This window comes from Salvelinus alpinus, chromosome 7, assembly GCF_045679555.1.
Source record: "Salvelinus alpinus chromosome 7, SLU_Salpinus.1, whole genome shotgun sequence".
In the NCBI taxonomy this organism is placed as follows: domain Eukaryota; kingdom Metazoa; phylum Chordata; class Actinopteri; order Salmoniformes; family Salmonidae; genus Salvelinus; species Salvelinus alpinus.
Window position 1 is genome coordinate 43033227 of NC_092092.1, and position 22269 is coordinate 43055495.

General features: G+C 43.6%; 1 protein-coding gene across 1 annotated transcript in view; it reads left to right on the forward strand.

Moving 5' to 3' along the window:
• LOC139581065 (GPI ethanolamine phosphate transferase 2-like) overlaps window positions 1–22269 on the forward strand; it is a 114402-nt gene that overhangs the window by 68564 nt on the left and 23569 nt on the right. Inside the window, exons 9-10 of the mRNA XM_071410429.1 lie at window positions 2518–2954; window positions 9184–9375. Coding sequence (XP_071266530.1) covers window positions 2518–2954; window positions 9184–9375 — 629 coding nt within the window. The remainder of the gene's footprint in view (window positions 1–2517; window positions 2955–9183; window positions 9376–22269) is intronic.

Here is a 22269-nt window from a genome sequence, read left to right on the forward strand (position 1 = left end):
ATCCGATGGCATTGAGGAGTTTACCACATCAGTCACCGGCTTCATTAATAAGTGCAGTCTGTAATAACTACATGTTTCAAGCAAACCACCGTAGTCCCTGTGCCCAAGAACGACAAGGTAACATGTCTAAATGACTACCGCACCGTAGCACTCACATCTATCTGTAGCCATCAAATGCTTTGAAAGGCTGGTCATGGCTCACATCAACACCATCATCCCAGAAACCCTGGACCCCCTCCAATTCGCATACCGCCCCAACAGATCCACCGATGACACAATCTCTATTGCACTCCACACTGCCCTTTCCCACCTGGATAAAAGGAACACGCACGTGAGAATGCTGTTCATTGACTTAAGCTCAGCGTTCAACACCAACTGGATCCTGGACTATTTACATTGACCCGCTTTTATTATAATAATGAATTTGTTTATATTTTTTGCACCTACACGTACATATTACCTCAACTACCAACACTGCTGTTACTCTGTTTATTATCTATCCTGTTGCCTAGTCACTTTACCCCTACCTACATGTACATATTACCTCAACTACCAACACTGCTGTTACTCTGTTTATTATCTATCCTGTTGCCTAGTCACTTTACCCCTACCTACATGTACATATTACCTCAACTACCAACACTGCTGTTACTCTGTTTATTATCTATCCTGTTGCCTAGTCACTTTACCCCTACCTACATGTACATATTACATCAACTACCAGCACTGTTGTTACTCTGTTTATTATCTATCCTGTTGCCTAGTCACTTTACCCCTACCTACATGTACATATTACATCAACTACCAGCACTGTTGTTACTCTGTTTATTATCTATCCTGTTGCCTAGTCACTTTACCCCTACCTACATGTACATATTACATCAACTACCAGCACTGTTGTTACTCTGTTTATTATCTATCCTGTTGCCTAGTCACTTTACCCCTACCTACATGTACATATTACCTCAACTACCAACACTCCTGCTACTCTGTTTATTATCTATCCTGTTGCCTAGTCACTTTACCCCTACCTACATGCACATACTGTATTACCTCAATTGCTTCAACTACCTGGTACCCCTGCACATTGACTCGGTACTTGTACACCTTGTATATAGCCTCATTATTGTTATGTTATTGTGTTACTATTACCTTTTATGTATTTAGGTAGTGTTTGTCTTTGTAACTCTGCATTGTTGGGAATGGGCTTGTTAGTAAGTCTACACCTGTTGTATTTGTCGCATGTGACCAATAAAATGTGATTTGATTAGAATGTTGTTCCTGACTGTATATAGCCAAGGTTTGCCACTTATTTTGGATAGCCATAAGCAGACAGTACATTAAATCCCGGCCCAACCCCAAGAAATCTGATAAATTGGCAGATGTGAGACCATTCCAGGCAATTCAAGTACCCTCGGTCCCTCAGCTCAGGGACCTTGACGCAACAGAGGGAAAGAGGGGTGATGAAGGAAGGAGAGATGAACAAAAGAAAGGGTGTTTTTTTCCCCCCCTTGACTTGGTTTACACAAACAGAGTTCTGCTTACACATTCCGTTTTCCCCTCTGCTGAGCTTGCGGCACGGTGCGTCCCTCCCGCTGATGCGTGAGCGGCACTTGGCGAGGAAGAGCCCCTCCCTGTGGAGCAGCGTGTTACCGTGACACGCTACGGGAGGCCGTCATTCCCCCTGTCCTGCACACAGCTGTGTTTATGGAAAGTGATCACCGCACCTTCTTTTGTTTGTTTAATAATTCATTTTATAATGTTTCCTTCACTCGTACCATTTTGAGGGAGTGTGAGAGATGGGAAATGAATACTAAAATACAGACAGTCAATAGATTTCAATAGTCAGTCAATAGATTTGAGTGGCCCTGAAGCACGTTGCACACACTCTGTCTCTGTGTGTGTTAGCTGCTGTCCCCAATGACAGTGTGTTAACTTAGTGGAATCAGAGTAGTCCACTTACTCACTCTGTCAGGTTCCCCCTGAGTACTGAGTCAACAACAAGCCACAGTTCACAGGACCAGGGGGAGTAATTTACAACTCAGTGTGGGGCCGAAAACACACAGACACACAAACATATGCATTGTCCTAGAATAGAAATAGACTCTCTCTTTGTTGTTGTTGTTTTGCTTTCTAACAGCTTAGGTCAGGATTTTGGGAACGCCATCAAAAAGCCTTCTCTTTCTAGGTTGGGGCATCTGTGCTCCCTGATATGTTATTGTGTTAAAATGACTTATTTTTTATACCATCCCTCCATCTCCATTCACTTGTGTTACTCTATATAGGTTTACAACTAGAGCATGTATTGGCCATGATTTTAGTTGCAGCCTTTATCTTGATTGTTTTGGTAAGTTTTTGTTACTCTGTGTTAATTGTATTGCTTTGATGTGAAGTCAACTCTATGCTGTGGTTTGGCCAATGTGTTTATGTGTGATTAGTAGTTTGTATTCCAGTAGCGACCATCTTCTCTTTGTCTCCTTATCTCCTGTCCTCCATTCCTCTCTCCTTCTCCCCTAGTCTCCATCCCGTGCCGGCGGCGGTGGGTGGTCGCTGTCGGAACTTGACGTTCTGCTCCTGGCGGGCACAGCTGGCCACACCCTCAGCCTGTCGGCCAGCAGCTTCGTGGAGGAGGAGCACCAGGTCTGGTACTTCCTGCTCAACACCCTCTGTCTGGTCGTCTTCCAGGACGTCTGTCGCAAGTACTTCCGGGAGCGCAGTGCCAACATTGGCGTCATAGGGTGTTCGGAGGACGAAGACCGCCTCCCTCCCTCCAAAGAGGGGGATGAGGTCGCCTCAACGTTGACTAATTTGGGGGTGACGGGCGCAGATTCAGAGAGGTGGCTGGCCCTGGCAACCCCGCTGCTTACCCTGGTGTGTTGTCGTCTGCTGCGCTCACTCAACCAGACCGGGGTGCAGTGGGTTCATCTGCCTGACCTGGGACACTGGCTCAACAGGTGGGTGTGCTGAGGTTTGAATAGACTGGAATACTTGCTATTTATTGTTGTGTGTTACTTCACACAGGATAAATGTTGTCATGTAAGTGGAGTGCCATACACTACCATATAGTGGTAGTTGAATATATTACATTTTCTTCATTTGAAGCGGCCTTTTGGATAATATCAGCGTTTTTGTTAGTTTGCTTTTTGCCAGTTCAGATCCACTATTTGATACGTAGATCAGTTCATTAAAGCAACATTTTGCATAATTCTGCTTTGTAAGGCCTTCGGCAGGGCTTTCATTGAGAAGCGGTAGAACAAGTCTACTGCTTGAGTATAACAGTTCCTCCATCTTTTATTCATACCCCGATCATACACTCAGATCTGGGCCTGGTTTCCAGCTTTTCACGATGCATCGTTACTGAAGTGCAACTCTACTTCTGAGTAAAATCTGTCGTTCTGCCCTTGAGCAAGACAGTTAACCCACTGTTCCCCGGGCGCCGAAGACGTGGATGTTGATTATGGCAGCCCCCCGCACCTCTCTGATTCAGAGGAGTTGGATTAAATGCAGAAGACACATTTCAGTTGATGCCATTCAGTTGGACAACTGACTAGGTATTCCCCTTTCCCCTTTCCATTCACACAACACAGGAGTGCCTTATTAGCTTGTGAAGGAACCATGTAGGGGATTACAGTTCTAGAGGGCTGACTCACAGGCAGTACTACGGCTGTCTTCCCAGTCAGTTATGACTATGTTGTATAAAAGGTATACATATAGCTCATGGTAATACTGTTCCATAGGTCTCAACCCGCATGGTCTCAAGTCTTAGCCTGTCCAATGGACTTCAGGTCCTGAGCTCATCCTCGTTTCCAACATGATTTTTCCTCCTTCCTGTTAGAGTTATGGTAGTACAAAAACTCCCGCTATGACCTCTGCTGAGTTATCAAATGAGCAAAATGACAATGTAAATTACGCAGGCTCCACCGCTCGCCGCATGTGGCAGGGGCTACAGTCCATTACGGAATACAAAGGAAGACTCAACCGTGATCTGCCCAAATGATGCCTCTCTACTAGACCAACTCAATGCATTTTATGCAAGCTTTGAAAACAGCAACGTCGTGCCGGGTGGGATGGCCGTCACCGACCCAGAGGATTGGGTGATCTCGCTCTCCGAGACCGACGTGAGAAACATCTTTAATCAGGTCAACACCTGCAAGGCCGCGGGACCGACGGTAATCCAGGGAGCAATCTCAGAACAGCTGGCAGGCATATTAGGGTACTTTTCAACCTCACCTTGTCCCAGTCTATAATCGCCACATGTTTAAAGAAGACCACTATCATTCCTGTCCCCAAGAACTGAATTGCTTTCCACACTACCCTCACCCACTTAGATAAGAGGAATACCTGTTAATTGATTACAGTTCAGCGTTCAACACCATTGTCCCCTCCAAGCTCGTCACCAAGCTTAGGACTCTGAACACCTCCCTCTGCAACTGGATCCTGGACTTCCTCCGCCACGCTATCCCTCAACACAGGGGCCCCACAGGGGTGTGTGCTTAGTCCCCTCCTCTATTCCTTGTTCACCCACAATTGCGTAGCCACGCACGACTCCAGGACCATCATCAAGTTTGCTGACGACATGACGGTGGTAAGCCTGATCACTGGCGACGATGAGTCAGCCTACAGGGAGGATGTCAGTGACCTGGCAGTGTGGTGCTAGAACAACAACCTCTCCCTCAATGTCAGTAAGACCAAGGAGCACACCCCCATCAACGACGGGGCTGCAGTGGAGCAGGTCGAGATCTTCAAGTTCCTCGGTGTCCAAATCACTGAAGACCTAAAATGATCCAAACACAAGCGCACGGTCGTCAACATGGCGCGACAGCCCCGCTTCCATCTCAGGAGGTTGGAAAAGTTTGGAATGGGCCCTCAAATCCTCAAAAAGTAAATGTCTGGTGTGGCAATAGCACCGCCCAGGACATCACTGGGGCACATCTCCTTGCCATCCAGTACATCTACACTGAACGAAAATATAAACGCAACATGTAAATGTTGGTCCCATGTTTCATGAGTTGAAATACAAAATCGCAGAAATTTTCCATACGCACAATAATCGTATTTCTCTTCAGTTGTGTGCACAAATGTGTTGACATCCCTGTTAGTGAGCATTTCTCCTTTGCCAAGATAATTCATCCACCTGACAGCTGTGGCATATCCAGAAGCTAATTAAACAGCATGATCATTACACAGGTGCACCTTGTGCTGAGGACAACAAAATGGCACTTTATAATGTGCAGTTTTGTCACATAACACAATGCCACAGATGTGTCAAGTTTTAAGGGAGCGTGCAATTGGCATGCTGACTGCAGGAATGTCCACTAGAGCTGTGTCCAGAGAATTTAATGTTGATTTCTCTACCAAAAGCCGCCTCCAACGTTGTTTTAGAGAATTTGGCACTACATACAACCGGCCTTACAACCACAGACCACGTGTAACCACACCAGCTCAGGACCCCCACATCCGGCTTCTTCACCTGCGGGATTGTCTGAAGGGGCTGAGAGAAGTATTTCTGTCTGTAATAAAGCCCTTTTGTGGGAAAAACTAATTCTGATTGTCTGGGCCTGGTTCCCCAGTGGGTAGGCCTATGCCCTCTAAGGCCCATGGTTGCACCCCTGCCCTGTTATGTGAAATCCATAGATTAGGGCCTAATGAATTTATTTCAATTGACTGCTTTCTTTTTATTAATTACAATCTTTGAAATTGTTGCATGTTGCATAAATCTTTTTGTTCAGTATATATCAGGCAGTGTGGGTCGGAAGGCCCAGAAAAATTATTAATGACTGCAATCATCCAAGCAATAGACTATTCTCTCTGCTTCCGCACAGGAATCAGTACCGGTGCATAAAGTCTGGCACCAACAGGCTCTTGAACAGCTTCTATCCCCAAGCAATAAGACTGATAAATAGCTAACAAAATAGCTGACACGGACGATCTGAGTAGACCTTGTATCTTTATTGACATTTTATTGTTATTTTTGCACTTTCTCTATGCACACTCACTGGGCCCTACACACACTCTCTCACACACACACACACACACACACACACACACACACACACACACACACACACACACACACACACACACACACACACACACACACACACACACTCCATCATCATCTGCTCACTCACACATAATATGCACATACATTTATAATGACTCTACACACGCACACACACAGCCACTCACATACAACCTGCTGCTACTCTGTTTATCTTATATCCTGTTGCCTAGTCACCTTACTCCTATACATATCTACCTCTATCACTCCAGTATCCCTGCACATTGTAAATATGGTATTGGAACTGACCCTGTATATAGTATGCTTACTTACTTATTGTGTTCTTCTTATTTCAATTTTTTTATAGTATTATATTGTCATTGATTATTGCATTGCTGGATGTTGTGTTAGCAAGAAAGGCATTTCATGTGACATTGAAACTTGAAACTTTCATATGCTGGTTTTCCAATCGAGTCTTTCACCTAGTTTGCTTAGCTGCACCGTACTCACTCCCTCACAAATCGGGTCAACGTGCTTCATTGTCTGCCCATGTATTGTATACACTCAGTCATTATTCGTCCTTGGAGAGCTCCCTCAAGGCTGCAGAACTGCCACACAGACAGATGGCTAGTCCGGGCTTGTCTCCCAGTCTAAACCAGGTCCCATTCCACCCCATTAGATATGTGCTCTGGCCAGCACAGTGAATCAAGACTCAGTTAATTGCTTGGTTGGATGCGAGAGGAAGGAAGCCTAAATAAAGAAAAACACGCAAAAAACTGCGGGTTTTTTTTTCTTCCCACAGGATTATGTGACTTGGACGTAGACACCCAGGGAAAGTTAATTTGAAGTATATGGTCAGCCCTGGAATGACTCTTCACATAATATCATTGAATGATTTGCTCCTTTAACAATTTTGCAGCATCATAACAGTTAGAGCACTCAGAGGTTAAGTCTTAAAAAGATACGACCAGTGAAGTTCCGACAGGCCAGAAAACTTGCAATATGTCAATTTTCTTACCAAGCTTCTTTGCAGCATTGCCTAGGCAAAGTAGACTCTACAATATATGGACAAATGTGAAATCCAATCTACCTCAGGGCTCCTATTCATTTTAGCAGACACAACATGGCGTATAAAGACTCAGAGGTTATACTAAGCATGAAGTGCTCAGACATGACGTGCTCATGACAAGTCTTGACCATATTATAGTGCATTGCCCGCATGGCCTCCAACTAAATTGTCACCATGTTTCAATAAAACGTCGACATTCAATAGTCTGACTTCAAAGCGAGTGAGATTCTGAACATACAGAAAACTTGGTGAACCTACGGTACTATACCTTGGCAAAGGATTTAGGCTAATGAATGAAATAAGATTCATTGTATAGACCAAGAGAAAGTGCATTGAGTGTTATCCGTTAGAGCCTGTTGTCTGTTAACTTACCTTATTATCTCTACAGCACCATAATGGTGGCTAGTTTCCGCACAGCAAGGATATAAATACAAGTGGAGGAACTCCCGTAGGAGCTAAAAGAAATGAATCATATCTTTGGCTGTCTCTGCAGGTAGCATTAGTCTGTTCCTTTCCTTTGTATGTTAAAAACCTCTCTCTGACTTCCCTGTAATTCTTACATTTTACATTTACATTTTAGTCATTTAGCAGACGCTTTTATCCACAGTTAGTGCATTCATCTTAAGATAGCTCTTTGAAGAGGTAGGGTTTAAGATACTCTTTGAAAAGGTTGGGTTTTTAGATGTTTTCGTTGAAGATGGGCAGGGTCTCTGCTGTCCTAGCTTCAGAGGGAAGCTGGTTCTTCAGTGAAAAAAAGCTCAAGACAGATTTTAGGGCCAAGATAACAAACCGTAATTGCCTCCGAATCAGAGCCGGAATAAGATTGTTATCCATGAAGCATCGTACCCTCGGATTCTCGGAGAGATGTACAAAAACATTCCGTCTGGCAGAAAGTTTGAGGAGCCGTCGGTGAACCCGCTGTTCTCATTGTTGAACCCAAGGTTTTTCTGTTCCATTAGCATTCTCGCGGTGACACAAGTAACAAGATGAATGCCTTGCGCTGGGGGCACCAGGGTCAGCGTATTGTGGATTTAGAATTTCCTTCTCGCCGTCATTAGCTGGCCTTTACCCTGCCTGGCGCTGCCCCTTTTCCCATATTCCCCCTGTTCTCTGCGGAGTGGGTACACTGGGTAATGAGCTCGGGCATCGTTCCTCCTTCATGTTCCCCCAAGGTGTCCGCCTGTTCCCCTTCCCTGACCCAACCCCCTGCCCCGATACTAGGGCTATACTGTTCTTCTGGCGTAGCTGGGCTACATCTAAAAAGTTGAATGTGGTCTCCTCTTCCTTGTCTCCTCTCTTTCAACTGCAGTGATATGAATGCAAAGAAGGGTACATGCAAATAAAAAAAGTAGATGCTTACTGGGAAGTTGCTATCACCAGTACAGTTCTTTCTCATCAGAGTAGATGATGTGGAGGAAAGGAGACAAAGAAGGAAGGTCCCTTCAAGCTATTGTACCACACACCTTCTTACTCTATTGCTTGCCTGAGATTTTCCCATTCTCAACTTGTTTAGGATTAATTTCCCTGTCCCAACTAACATTGAATGGGTGTGTTTAGACAAGAAAATGTAGCCGAAACAGCTTTACATCAGCTGCTGTAGCCAACATCATTACAGACTTTTCCCCTTAGAATACTATGGTGATTTGATTTGAATATGGCCATGTTTTGCCCTTGAGTGACTTCTATTAGAGTACTTGTGAGAAATGGACTTGCAGATGTGTGATCTTTCGCATTACTCTAATGAAGGTGTAAATCTTGAGCCAAGGACTTTCTCTAATTTCCACTAGCCCTTCCTTCCTACATAGAGAACAGTGGGACCTGAGTACAGTGAATGTGCTATTCTTAGTTAGTACCCCCCTCCTATTTTTCAATGTATGACTGAGGTGTGAGTCCAAGGAAATAACCTCCTATGGAAAGATAAGGGCAACATTTTACCAACGCAAAATGCCTCTGAGTTCTGCAACAAATAGCTTAATGATTACAATATTACAGCCCTAAACTGCAATATTGCTGCACTAAACTGCAATATTGTTCGAAAACGAATTACTCTAATTACTGTGTAATTAGTGCAGTTTTACAGTGGTTTAAATGTTCATCTGTTCTGTCTCTACAGCTCAGAACACAAGACGGTGCTGTCCTTGTTGGCCGCCATGTCATTGGCTCTTATCTACTTCCTGGTCCAGGGGCGATGTTCCTGGGTCTCCAAGATTGCCCTGGCCCTCGGCCTTCTGGGTGTCTACAGCTACCGGGCGGCTGTGGGCAACGTTGTGTTACCATGGCAACATTCCGGTGGAAACATGTCCAAGTAAGTTTTCGACGACTATTATGTGGCAAGTGATTACTCCTTCCCAATCGCCTTTTAATGCAATTGAGGTTTTGCATCAAATCTGAAGAAATGCTGTATTGCATTTATCTGTGTTTGTTGAGCCTTTTGATAGGTGATCACATCATACTAGTTAATGAAGGCTATTGCCAAAACGGGTCGCCGAAAAATGTGTACTATGTCATCCATTTTGTATGATATGTTTCGTCCTCTAAAAAAAATTTGAATTCCAATTCGTACAATATGTTACAAATTTGTAAGGGCTTAAGATCCCGGACTGCATCTTTAAGGCCTACATCGGGATAAAATACACAACAATACACAGAGGAAGAAAAACTAGGAAAAGAAGACGAGCACTTTGTTTACCCCTGTGCTTTTGATTTCTAAAATCACCAAATGTGGAGCTCCTTCGCCCTGCCACTCGGATCAATGCCTCCCTGCTTGCCTGCCTGCCTTACTCCCTCCCTGCCTCTCACCAGCCCACTAGCCAGCTGCAGCCCGTCTACAGCCCCCCTGCAAGAACACAATGAGTACGCAGGTGCTACTGCCCAGTTATCCTGCCCCACTGCCCAGTTATCCTGCCCTATATTTGACAACGCCACCATGCAAAGTCGCCCAGTCATTAATCACCACAGGAAGTTGTTTATGCTTGCGCCGTGGCAACCTCCTGGCATTCCCATTAAGTTGAGTCCACAACAGCAACGGCCCCAGCTCGATCACTCGCAGTCAGGCTAATCTGGTAGCATGAGACCCCTTCATCCTTTGTGCCTCATCACACTGACCCACATTGCTGAAAGAGGGTCTTCCACACTGACTCGCTATGATAGTTCAGGCTGCATCTTTTTGTGTGTGCTTCGTAAGGCAGTTGGGCTTGACTGACAGCAAAAAAAATTGGCAAATTGAGATTTTTTAATGAGGAAACAATTCTTGGTATAGCTCTCTATGCAGTAGTTTTTTCTCCCAATAATAACTTAATCATCCTTCTCCTGTCCTTAGCTTTAAAATCATACAGAATACCCTGTGACATTTTCTGGTATTTGCTGTAAGTAGCTGGTAGGTAGGGATTGAATGCCCACATTTATTCCTCCCTCTATTTCTCCCTCCTTTCTTCTATTATTTCATCTGTTTCACGTGAGGAAATGTTCCATCAAATGCCTCCAAAAGAGCATTGTAGAGTCAACAAAAAACGGAGGGAAAAGGGGCCTTGGAATTTATGGGTCTCCTGCTGTCTTGCGTTTCGCTGTCGTGCCGCCCGTCCTCGGCCTGATGAGTGGCCATGATTGATATGGCCCGGCAGACGCTGTCGAGTCATACCCCCTACCAGATGGGGTCATCAATCAGACCGTTTTTGTCATTTAGAAAAAGCGGAATTGTCATGTACCTCCGGCATAAGGAAAGCCATTCTGGGAAGTAATGTGGTTTAAGAGGCACTTTGAATCATCAAGCTTTTTTGTAATAGTCACACCTTCTTTTATTTTTTTATCACTTGTGATTTTGCTGTTGTTCATTTTTTGTTTTCCCATGTAGTTTTATACCGTATAACATTTTACCTCACACCATTATAGCGTCGGTAGGCCAGTATTAAAACTGGTCTGTGTATGTTGTACCACATTTTAACATTGACATTTTAGTCATTTATCCGACGCGCTTACCCAGAGCCCCTTGCAGTTAGTGCATATATCTTAAGATAGCTCGGTGAGACAAACACATATCACAGTCGTAGTAAATACATTTTCCCTCGAAAGTAGCTATCAGCAAAGTCAATGCTAGTAGGAAAATACTGGTGCGGGTTCCCACACATTGACTAAGGTGAGACTACTCATTCTCACTAGTTCAGCTAATCCTAAATGTAATCAAAATTGTTGGTTTTTTTGGGCTACATCAGGTGTCACAAAACACATATGATTGGCTCTCAATGTGAATGTAATTTGTGACATACATACAGTACTGAATGTATTTGGAGGGTGGAGTACTCCAGTCTTTGTGACCAGCCTTTATCTGCCCCACTGATATGACCCATCCTCTTGTTAAATGACAACGTGGAATCATATCTCAGCCCAGTGCAGTTAATGTGAATTACAGGAGTGGCTTAAGGGCCGGCGTTGTCTCTGTGATGAAATACATCTCCCGGGCAACCCTGCGAGGCTTCTGTGTTATCTGAACACACCTGAGTTGCGGTGAAATGCATGGAAGCGTTTGTGTTACAGCACCATACTGAATAGAATAGTACTATAATACTTTATATATTATATCAGAAATGTGTACTTTGTGGTTCTACTCCCAACTCGCCCAGATAACACACAAACACAGTCCAATCTTGAGAGCAGCACAGGGTGTCCCGAATTTTGACACCCCTGTGTTTTGGGGTTAAGTGCCTTGCTCTATGGCACAACAGCAGTGGATGTTGCACCTGGGATCTGAAACCAACAACTCCTCAGATTCTACTTTTTAGAGAAATAGTGTAGTCAAAATCTGTATTGTAGTCAAAGCGAAATCTTATTTTCTTCAGCAGCCACTGCAAGACGAGTATGTACTGTCAAATGTTACTCGTGATAAGATATGGGACTGGAGCAAAAAGTCCCTTTTAAAAATGAAGCGAGGCACCAGAGGTGACACAATGCTGGCAAAAAAATGTAGAGGATACTTGCATTGTTCCAAATAGCATTATTGCATAGTTACGTTACTAGTCCCTGAGATGCCATAACAATACAAATGTTCTCCCGAACATCACTTAGCTCCCAGCTGTAATTCATTTCCCTTGTTCTGGAGATTTTGTTTGATATCCCATCTTTTTATAATCCCCTTCCTGTGAGGAAAGGTAAAGATTGAGAGATACTTAAGCAATGTCATATTTCTCATTATTCTAGACAACCACCTTGTGTTCAGAGAGTGGCTGAGTAGCTAGGAACGTTTCAATGATATGTCAAGGTTATTGTTTGATAGTTTGGACCTTTTAGTATAGGAACACTTGCTTCGAAGCCGAAGAGTTACCACTAAGTCTGATTTATTTTCCAAAAATTACTCACAAAAACTCCACTCCAGAGCACATAGAACTGACGCATCACATCGGTTGTGCATCCCTCATGAAGATGCAAATTAATTCTGACTCTCATCGGATTCTCCGAGTACACATGCATGCACTTTGCACATTACACACACACACACACACACACACACACACACACACACACACACACACACACACACACACACACACAAATACACACACGAGGTGATTTCAGGTGTCGTGGATGAGGGGTTCAAAGTAAGGCTGTCTCTCTGTCTTTTAAAGACATGCCTGGATAAGAGTGAAGCTCTCATTGTTCATACACACATTCAGCCTGTAGCCTTTTCATGATCTCCTGTTCTAAGCTTCCCTCTGTCACAATCATAGAATTAGTTCAGAATGTTCATGTTATATACAGTGCCGGCAGAAAGTATTTAACATTTTAAGTGGATTACATTGAGATGTTGTGTGACTGATCTACACACAATACCTCATACCCCATAATGTCAAAGTGGATTTTTTTATTAAATTCAATTAATGAAACATGAAAATGTCTTGAGTCAATAAGCATTCAAACACGTTTTCGTCATTCCTAACTCAATTTCCGGAAATGAATCAGGAATTTCACCATGAGGCCAATGGTGACTTTAAAAACGTTACAGAGTTTAATGGCTGTGGTAGGAGAACTGAATATGGGTCAACAACATTGTAGTTACTCCACAATACTAACCTAATTGACAGAGTGAAAAAAAAGGATGCCTGTACAGAATAAAAATATTCCAAAACATACATCCTGTTTGCACTAAAGTAATACTGCAAAAAATGTGGCAAAGCAGTTCACTTTTTGTCCTTAATACAAAGTGTTATGTTTGGGGCAAATACAATACAATACTGAGCACCACTCTCCATATTTTCAAGCATAGTGGTGGCTGCATCATGTTATATGTATGCTTGTAATCATTATGTACTGGAGAGTTTTTCAAGATAAAAAAGAAACAGAATGGAGCTAACCACAGGCAAATTCCTGGAGAAATACCTGGTTCAGTTTGCTTTCCACCAGACACTAGGATATTAAGGCCAAATCTACACTGGAGTTGCTAACCAAGAAGACAGTGAATGTTCCTGAGTGGCCTAGTTGAAGTTTTGACTTAAATTGGCTTGAAAATATATGGCACGACTTGAAAATATATGTCTAGCAATGATCAGCAAACAATTTGACAGAGCTTGAAAATGTTGAAAAGAATGATGGGCAAATATTGTACAATCCAGGTGTTCAAAGCTCTTAGAGACTCACAGCTGTAATCACTTTCAAAGATGAGTCTAAGATGTGTTGACTCTGGTGTGAATACTTATGTAAATTAGATATTTCTGTATTTAAATGTCAATACATTTCCAAACATTTCTAAAAAAGTTTTCTAAAAAAGTTTTCACTTTGTCATTATGGGGTATTGTGTGTAGATGGACGAGAGGAAAAAAAGCAATTTAATAAATTTTGAATTCAGGCTGTAACACAACAACATGTGGAATAAAGGGGTATGAATACTTCCTGAATTCACTGCATTTCAACATTCTCTTCAATTTTTGTTCAATTGTTCACAAAATGAGTTCATTTTTGTGTGGCTATGATCTCTGTCAAAACCAAATCTATTCTCAAAATTGAAAGGCCTTTGAGCACCCAGGATACTACTGTTTGTCAGTTTCTCACGTTGTCCCTCTTACCGCATGCTACTCATTAGCAAGTAATGAACGTGCAGGTGACTATTTAAACTGTTCTCCCGAAAAGTGACAGAAAATGATCATTACCTAATCATCTTTCCAATCCACTGATACTAATGTGAGGTGTCTTGGCAGGTGTCTCTGATGGGTTTGGCGACACGTCCTCTCTCGAGTGATCCATTGTGCTTCACTCTCCTAGATGGTAGGGCCCGGGACGACACCAGTATCGGGAATATTTTTTCCCATGGCAAAAATGAAAACACGAAGCAGACGCATCTATTTGGTCCTTTAACTTTTACTGCCTCAGAAACCCGGATCCGGGAGCACCCCCCACCCCCCACACACTGATTAGCATAGATAGCATAGCTTCAGAAGTAGATAGTAGCATCTAAATATCATTAAATCACAAGTCCAAGACACCAGATGAAAGATACAGATCTTGTGAATAAAGCCACCATTTCAGATTTTTAAAATGTTTTACAGGGAAGACAAAATATGTAAATCTATTAGCTAAACACGTTAGCAAAATACACCACTATTCTAACTCCATCAGTTTCTTACTCCTTCAGGTGCTATCACCAATTCGGCTCAACTAAGATATTGATAGCCAATAACCTATAAAAAAAACCATCAGATGACAGTCTGATAACATATTCATGGTATAGGATAGTTTTTGTTAGAAAAAAGTGCATATTTCAGGTAGAAATCACAGTTTACAATTGCACCGACCATCACAAATCCACTAGAATTACTAGATAGAGCAACGTGTATGACCAATTTACTCATCATAAAACATTTCATAAAAATAGACAAAGCATAGCAATGGAAAGACCCAGTTCTTGTGATTTCAGACCATATTTCAGATTTTCTAAGCGTTTTTCAGCGAAAACACAATAAATCGATAAGTTAGCATACTACATGTTCCAACGTTACCAGAGCATCGATTCCAGCCAAAGAGCGCTATAACGTAACCACCGCCAAAAGATATTAATTTTTTCACTAACCTTCTCAGAATTCTTCCGATGACACTCCTGTAACATCATTTTACAACATACATATACAGTTTGTTCGAAAAGGTGCATATTTAGCCATACAAAACCGTGGTTACACAATGAAAATACTAGGAAATCAAGCCTCAATATGTCTGACGTCATCTATCAGAGTGATCTAGTTTAATTAAAAGCTAATCATATACTTGACTAAAAAATACAGGGTTGACAGGAATCGAAAGACAAATTAGTTCTTAATGCAACCGCTGATTTACATTTTTAAAATTATCCTTACTTTTCAATACAGGGTTGGCCAAGTGAAGCTATACCAAACAAAATGGCGATGTATGCGTTTAAAATATTTCGACAGAAACACGGTTTATCATATTAAATATTGCTTACTTTGAGCTGATCTTCCATCATATTCTTGGGCAATGTATCCTTTCTATGTTATAAACGTCTTTTGGTCGATAGATGTCCTCTGTCCTTCGAAATGTCCATCACCAACGACCGACACCCTAAAGCGTGTCCAAACTTTCAGAGTGCACGACAAAGAAATTCCTCAAAATCGCACTAAACGGATATAAATTGATATAAAACGGTTAAAATTCACTACATTATGATGTTTTTAACAACTATAACGACTGAAAACATGACCGGAGAAATACTGCTGGTTAGAAAACGATTTGGAACGAGGCAGGTCCGATGGCCTTCACGCTTGAGGCGCACGTTGAGAAAGAGGGGTCTCTGTACATTTTTGTCATTTATAATGGCTGTGAACGTCCCATAGACTTCATTGAAAACGTGATGACGTACAGACACCCAGAGGAAGACGTAGGTAGTGTCGGTTTCTTCATAGCATTCACTGTGGCCTTATAAACAGACCCCAGATCAGAGGTAAAAATTTCTGAAATCTGAACCCTGTCATGAAAAGTGCTGTAGAAATTGTTCTGTACCACTCAGAGACAAAATTTCAACTCCTATAGAAACTATAGACTGTTTTCTATCCAATAATAACAATAATATGCATATTGTACGATCAAGAATTGAGTACGAGGCAGTTTAATTTGGAAATGTAAAAAAAAAAATAATGCTAACAGCTCCCCCTATTGACAAAAGGTTAAAAACCTATTTTATGAAAAATCGTGTGTGCTGTAGCTTGGAAAATAAATAAATGTGACTCTGGATGACAACATGATGATGTTTGTTTCCAACATTTGGGCTGTTTTCCTAAAGAAGTTTGGTATTTTATTAGGATCCCCAATCGCTTTTGCAAAAGCAGCAGCTGCTCTTCCTGGGGTCCACACAAAACATGAAGCATGACATAATACAGAACATTAATAGACAAGAACAGCTCAAGGGCAGAACTACACTAACAAGTATTGCGATGCTGGTATCGTCCCGGCCCTACTAGATGGCTGTTCTGGCTTTTTGATGACTGACCTCAGGACACACCCTTCTTTTCATTCAAGACTGTGGGATGTTCCCATCACTGTCATCAGTCAAGTTAACTAGGATACACACCTTGTTCAATAACCATTTATTAATCCAATTTTTTTTACTTTTAGATTGTGGGAATTGTGAGCTACTACTGCACTGTTGGAGCTAGGAACACAAGCATTTAGCTACAACCGCAATAACATCTGCTAAATATGTGTACTGTATGTGACCAATAAAATGTGATTTGATTTGATTTGTACCAGTTATACAGGTACTGTAGGAAAGCAGACAGACAGAAAAACACAGACTGCAGTCCATGGTGTCCAGAACAATACAGAATCTTCCTCTTGTTTTTTGGTATGGACTGTCAGTTTATTAATGTGTTATTAGCATGGTTGTTCTGCCGGCGTCTAAATGCCAGGGTTACATTTCTGTGTGTGGTTTCCCCCGAGAGCATTTGCCTCATCGCTGCAGAGAGCGAGAGGAGGCTGGCATCACGTCTGCATTTGCTCGTTCTGTACCCATCTGTGCCGCTCACCCCAAACCACACACACTGGCCTCAACGTGGCATTTGTTCGCCATAATCACAGCTCATTTAATTTGCTGATTGTGTTGCTCAGAGCAATAGCATCCAACTTAAGCCCGCACACAGGCACCTATAGAAAAGCCAAGACACCACCACATTTACCTTCACACACAAAAACAGACTCCTCTACCTCCTCACATAGTCAACCCAGCTAACAAGTCAGCCCAGCCCCCCCAGCCATGCTTAGAATAAATACAACAAAACAAGGATTTCAGCTATGCTTAGCATAACAACCAAGAAGGGCAGGGATTCTCTCCACATCTGATCTGTGTTTAGATAAAACATTTGAATAATATAAAAGTGAGAGATGTAGCTAGGGCACAACTCCAGGGTTGCAGGTTGCAATACAAACCCAGTGAATGAATAATACATTGGCAACACCTGCTTGACTCGCTCTCCTAGTAAACCAGACCCTTATTCCACTGCTATCACTAGAGGCTCCTTAAAATTCAAGGATGTTTGGCCCCTTTTGGGGACACGCTGTCAGTCTAGTGCGTGTTTGACAATAAGGCGGCACTTGAGTGTTTATACTTTTATAGACACCTTGTGAGGAAGTGAGGTTTGCCTGGTGACGTCTTTCCCAGCAGGCTAAACAGGTTTAAATGACATCATAAAACCAGTTGTACTTTCATTATGAAGTCATTTCAAGCATGTTTTGCCCACTAGGTAAGAGTAGTTTTATTGATAATTACTCTGCCTCTCCTTCCCTAGGTACAGCAGCTAGCAGTAAAAATGGCCTAATCCATGCTTATTGTTTAGGTGCACATGTACATCTCTCTATCACACACGCACGCCCGCACGCACGCACACACAGACACACACACACACACTGAACTAAGGATTGCAGGGGGTTTGCTGTTTGGCAGACTGACTCTATCTGCACCCTGTCACTCCTAAGGGTCCTCACATTAAAAACTCCTGACTCTTGTTCACACAACCCTGTCTCCATGGTTACCTGCCAGGAGGCTACGTGGCATCTACTGTTGTCGTACCTTTTCCCGATGAGCGATGACGCAGAAAATGTTCTGCGTGCCATAATAATAGGCACAGAAATTATGATTCATTCATCCGTATGGATTTTAGTCAAAGCAGATGTCCTTGCGACTTCTGCTATTACTAATAGCACACATGAATTTGAATCAAGAGGCTGGGAAACTGGCTTGTATTTATCTTTTTGGACTTATCTTTTTTACGAGGTTGTTGGTGTTTGTCAGAATTGCAGAAGTGTGTAATCAGACCAGTCTAGTTTGGTCAGTGTCAGAATTAGAGGGCACACCTCAGCTGAAAGGAGAAATGACTGTACTTGCCTTCATCATATCAATTGCTAGATTGGCTTGCCCTTCAACTCCCCACCTTGTCTAGAATCCAGCGGTATTGTATCTTGTGTACATGGTGCTCGCTCAGGTCTTAAAATCTGAAAACGTTATGGACAAATAGCAATTTTTAAGACATAAAAAAATATGGAATTGTACACTACAGTCTGGAAAAAGTCCAGGGCCTTATTTATAAACGTTGCGTAGGCATGCGCCACTTTCTAAGCAAACTTTGGGATTTATACAATTTTAAAAAACTTGCTCGGAGAATGTGTGGTCCTCCACGGACACTTTGACCCATACGTACGCACATAAACTGGATAAATTAGAACTGCGACTCCGATGGCGGAAGGATGAAACTAGAAACGCTTTGAAATTGATACCATTGTGTTAAATAAATCGAAATATTACCTCTGACGTATTATATATGAAGAGTTCCCTGGAGTGCACACAAAAAAACACACAAAAAAACAGATTTAGGATAATAAATACAAACGGAGATATCTGTTTTTGCAAAAGAACCCCTCAAATATGTTGTACAGTTTAAATTGGGATCATATTTAATTGGATCTGTAATTATTAAACAATACATGCATGTTATGAAATGTATTCTCATAAATAATAAGGTGAACATTAGGACAAATTACGTTTAAACTGATGCCGTTTTCGATGCCTTTGTCGGGCAGATCCGAGTGCACAGTTTCATATATTGTTATCACATGTTCGTTGCGCAGAACTGTCAATGTGATAATGGCCCTGTCATTGTCAGTTACAATCAGGGTAATTACCACACCTGAAGGTGTTACGCAATTGGGTAGCTTTGACAATCAAATGGATGGGTATTAAAAGGCATGCAATTACAATGCGTAATGACGCACAATGGCTGCTTTGGCACTGTTGGAAGATTTGGCGAATGGAAGAATTCGGAGAGAGCAAATTCTCAGAGACCAGCAAGATTTACTGGCCAATGATGATGAGTGGCTTAAGAGCCGGTTCCGATTACCAAGAGCTGTTCTCTTGGATCTATGTGCTGTAGTGGGACCAGCTTTACAGAGAAGCACCCGCAAAAACCAAGCCGTGCCTGTCCCACTTCAAGTCCTAACAACCCTCGGATTTCTGACACTTTTCAAAGGGATTGGCTGACAGGTCAGGGATCTCTCAGCCAACCTTTAGCCGCGTTATGCCAGACGTGTTAGGAATTATAATTGGATTGACGCACCTCTACATAAAGTTTCCTTACACGGTGGGTGAACAGGCAAATAAAAAAGTGCAATTTGCAGCAATGTCCTGGTCTCCCAAATGTAATCGGTGCTATAGACTGCACTCATGTTGCTATAAGGGCACCGAGTGATGATCAATTTGCTTTCATTAATCGAAAGCGTTATCATTCCATTAATGTCCAAATCATATGTGATGCGGACATGGTACTGACTAATGTAGTGGTTCGGTGGCCTGGGTCAACCCATGACTCATTCACATGGAGCAACAGCAGTGTTGGGTGCAGCCTTGAGACCGGAGCTGTGCGTGATGGCTGGCTTCTAGGTACGGATGAGTAATGTAGAAATTCTAAATCAATTGCAACTTTTCTCTACTGCAGTGCCTAACCAATTCACTAACTTTGCAGGCGACAGTGGATATCCTCTCAAGCGGTGGCTGCTCACCCCTTTCACCAATCCACAGAGCCCCGAGGAGAGGAACTACAACGTGCGTCATTGCCAGGTACGCGCTGTTGTGGAGCGCACCATTGGGCTTCTGAAGGGCAGATTGCGCTGCCTCGATTCCTCAGGCGGAAACCTTTTGTACAAGCCCGAAAAGGTCTGCGACGTTGTGATGGCGTGTGCTGTGCTACATAATGTGGCACAGCTAAGGAATGTGGCTTTACCCCCTGACACTGTTGGTTGTGTTGGCCCCGACCCCTATCCCCAGGCGTTTGAACCAAACGCAGCTGCCGTGCGGCAGCGTGTGGTTGTGATGCGTCGCTTGTAAGAACACAATGTATGGAAACAAATAACACTATTTATTGAGTAATTCTTTCAATGTACAGCTTATGTCACACACAACATTTTTTATTTGCTTCAACTCCTTGGCAACTTCGTTAATAGCGTCGATGGTGTCTCTGCATTTGCAGCACTGTGTCTGTGAAGACACGGCCATTGGTGGGTTGTGACGCACAAGGTGCTGTGGAGACGCCAGGGCTGGGCGCACTCAGCTCCTGCTCAGCTGCAGCACCAATGACCCCGCTGGAACACTCAGCTCCTGCTCAGCTGCAGCACCACCGACCCCGCTGGAACACGCAGCTCAGCTGGAGCACCACCGACCCCGCTGGAACACGCAGCTCAGCTGCAGCACCACCGACCCCGCTGGAACACGCAGCTCAGCTGGAGCACCACCGACCCCGCTGGAACACGCAGCTCAGCTGGAGCACCACCGACCCCGCTGGAACACGCAGCTCAGCTGGAGCACCACCGACCCCGCTGGAACACGCAGCTCAGCTGCAGCACCACCGACCCCGCTGGAACACGCAGCTCCTGCTCAGCTGCAGCACCACCGACCCTGCTGGAACAAGCAGCTCAGATGCAGCACCACCGACCCTGCTGGAACACGCAGCTCAGCTGGAGCACCACCGACCCCGCTGGAACACGCAGCTCAGCTGCAGCACCACCGACCCCGCTGGAACACTCAGCTCCTGCTCAGCTGCAGCACCACCGACCCCGCTGGAACACGCAGCTCCTGCTCAGCTGCAGCACCACCGACCCTGCTGGAACAAGCAGCTCAGCTGCAGCACCACCGACCCTGCTGGAACACGCAGCTCAGCTGGAGCACCACCGACCCCGCTGGAACACGCAGCTCAGCTGCAGCACCACCGACCCCGCTGGAACACTCAGCTCCTGCTCAGCTGCAGCACCACCGACCCCGCTGGAACACTCAGCTCCTGCTCAGCTGCAGCACCACCGACCCTGCTGGAACACGCAGCTCAGCTGCAGCACCACCGACCCTGCTGGAACACGCAGCTCAGCTGCAGCACCACCGACCCTGCTGGAACACGCAGCGACTAAAAACAATAGAAAATGTCACAATTGTTTGTGTAAATAAATGTTTAAACAACTTGAATGCATTTGGTTTATTCTTTTCAAACAAGGGAATACTAATTACATACCTGGATCATCCAGTGCGTCTTGCATGTCCGTGACCCCCCCACTCAGGAGGGATTCATTAATACCGCCAAGTCGCTCATCAAGGGAGGTTGAGCTCCGGTGTCCACTTTCCCCCACCCGTGGCACAAACACTTTGTCTGTGTAAGGCTATTCGCCTTTTGGCCTACACTTATATCGGACCATTTCGTTTTTATTTCTGAAAGGTTCCGACCTTCTGAGCCAACAGCATTCACAGCGTTCACATGCTGCCACTCTAACTTTTTGGCATTTGTAATGCCCACACTGCTCCGGTGTCCAGCAAACAATATATTTTTTCTCGCTTCAACCTCCCCTACAAGAACACTGGGTGAATTTTTTTTTAATTTTTCTTTCTGTTGGGATTTGTCGTCATGCAGTCAGTAAGGATGAATATTAATTAGGAGCGTTTCACTGACTATTTATAAGCAACTATGGGCGTTAAAAGGATGGGATAAGACGCTCGCTCACGTGTGGCAAATTTCAAGTTGATTGTGATTTATTAAGGGAAACCGGCGTGTTATAAATCAGAATATTTTTGTGTGTAAGCACTTTCTGTGTTTCGTCCGTACGCCACCTTTTGACGCGAATCCTCCGCACAGTTTTATAAATGAGGCCCCTGGACTTTTTTGAACGAAATAGATACAAGATAGAT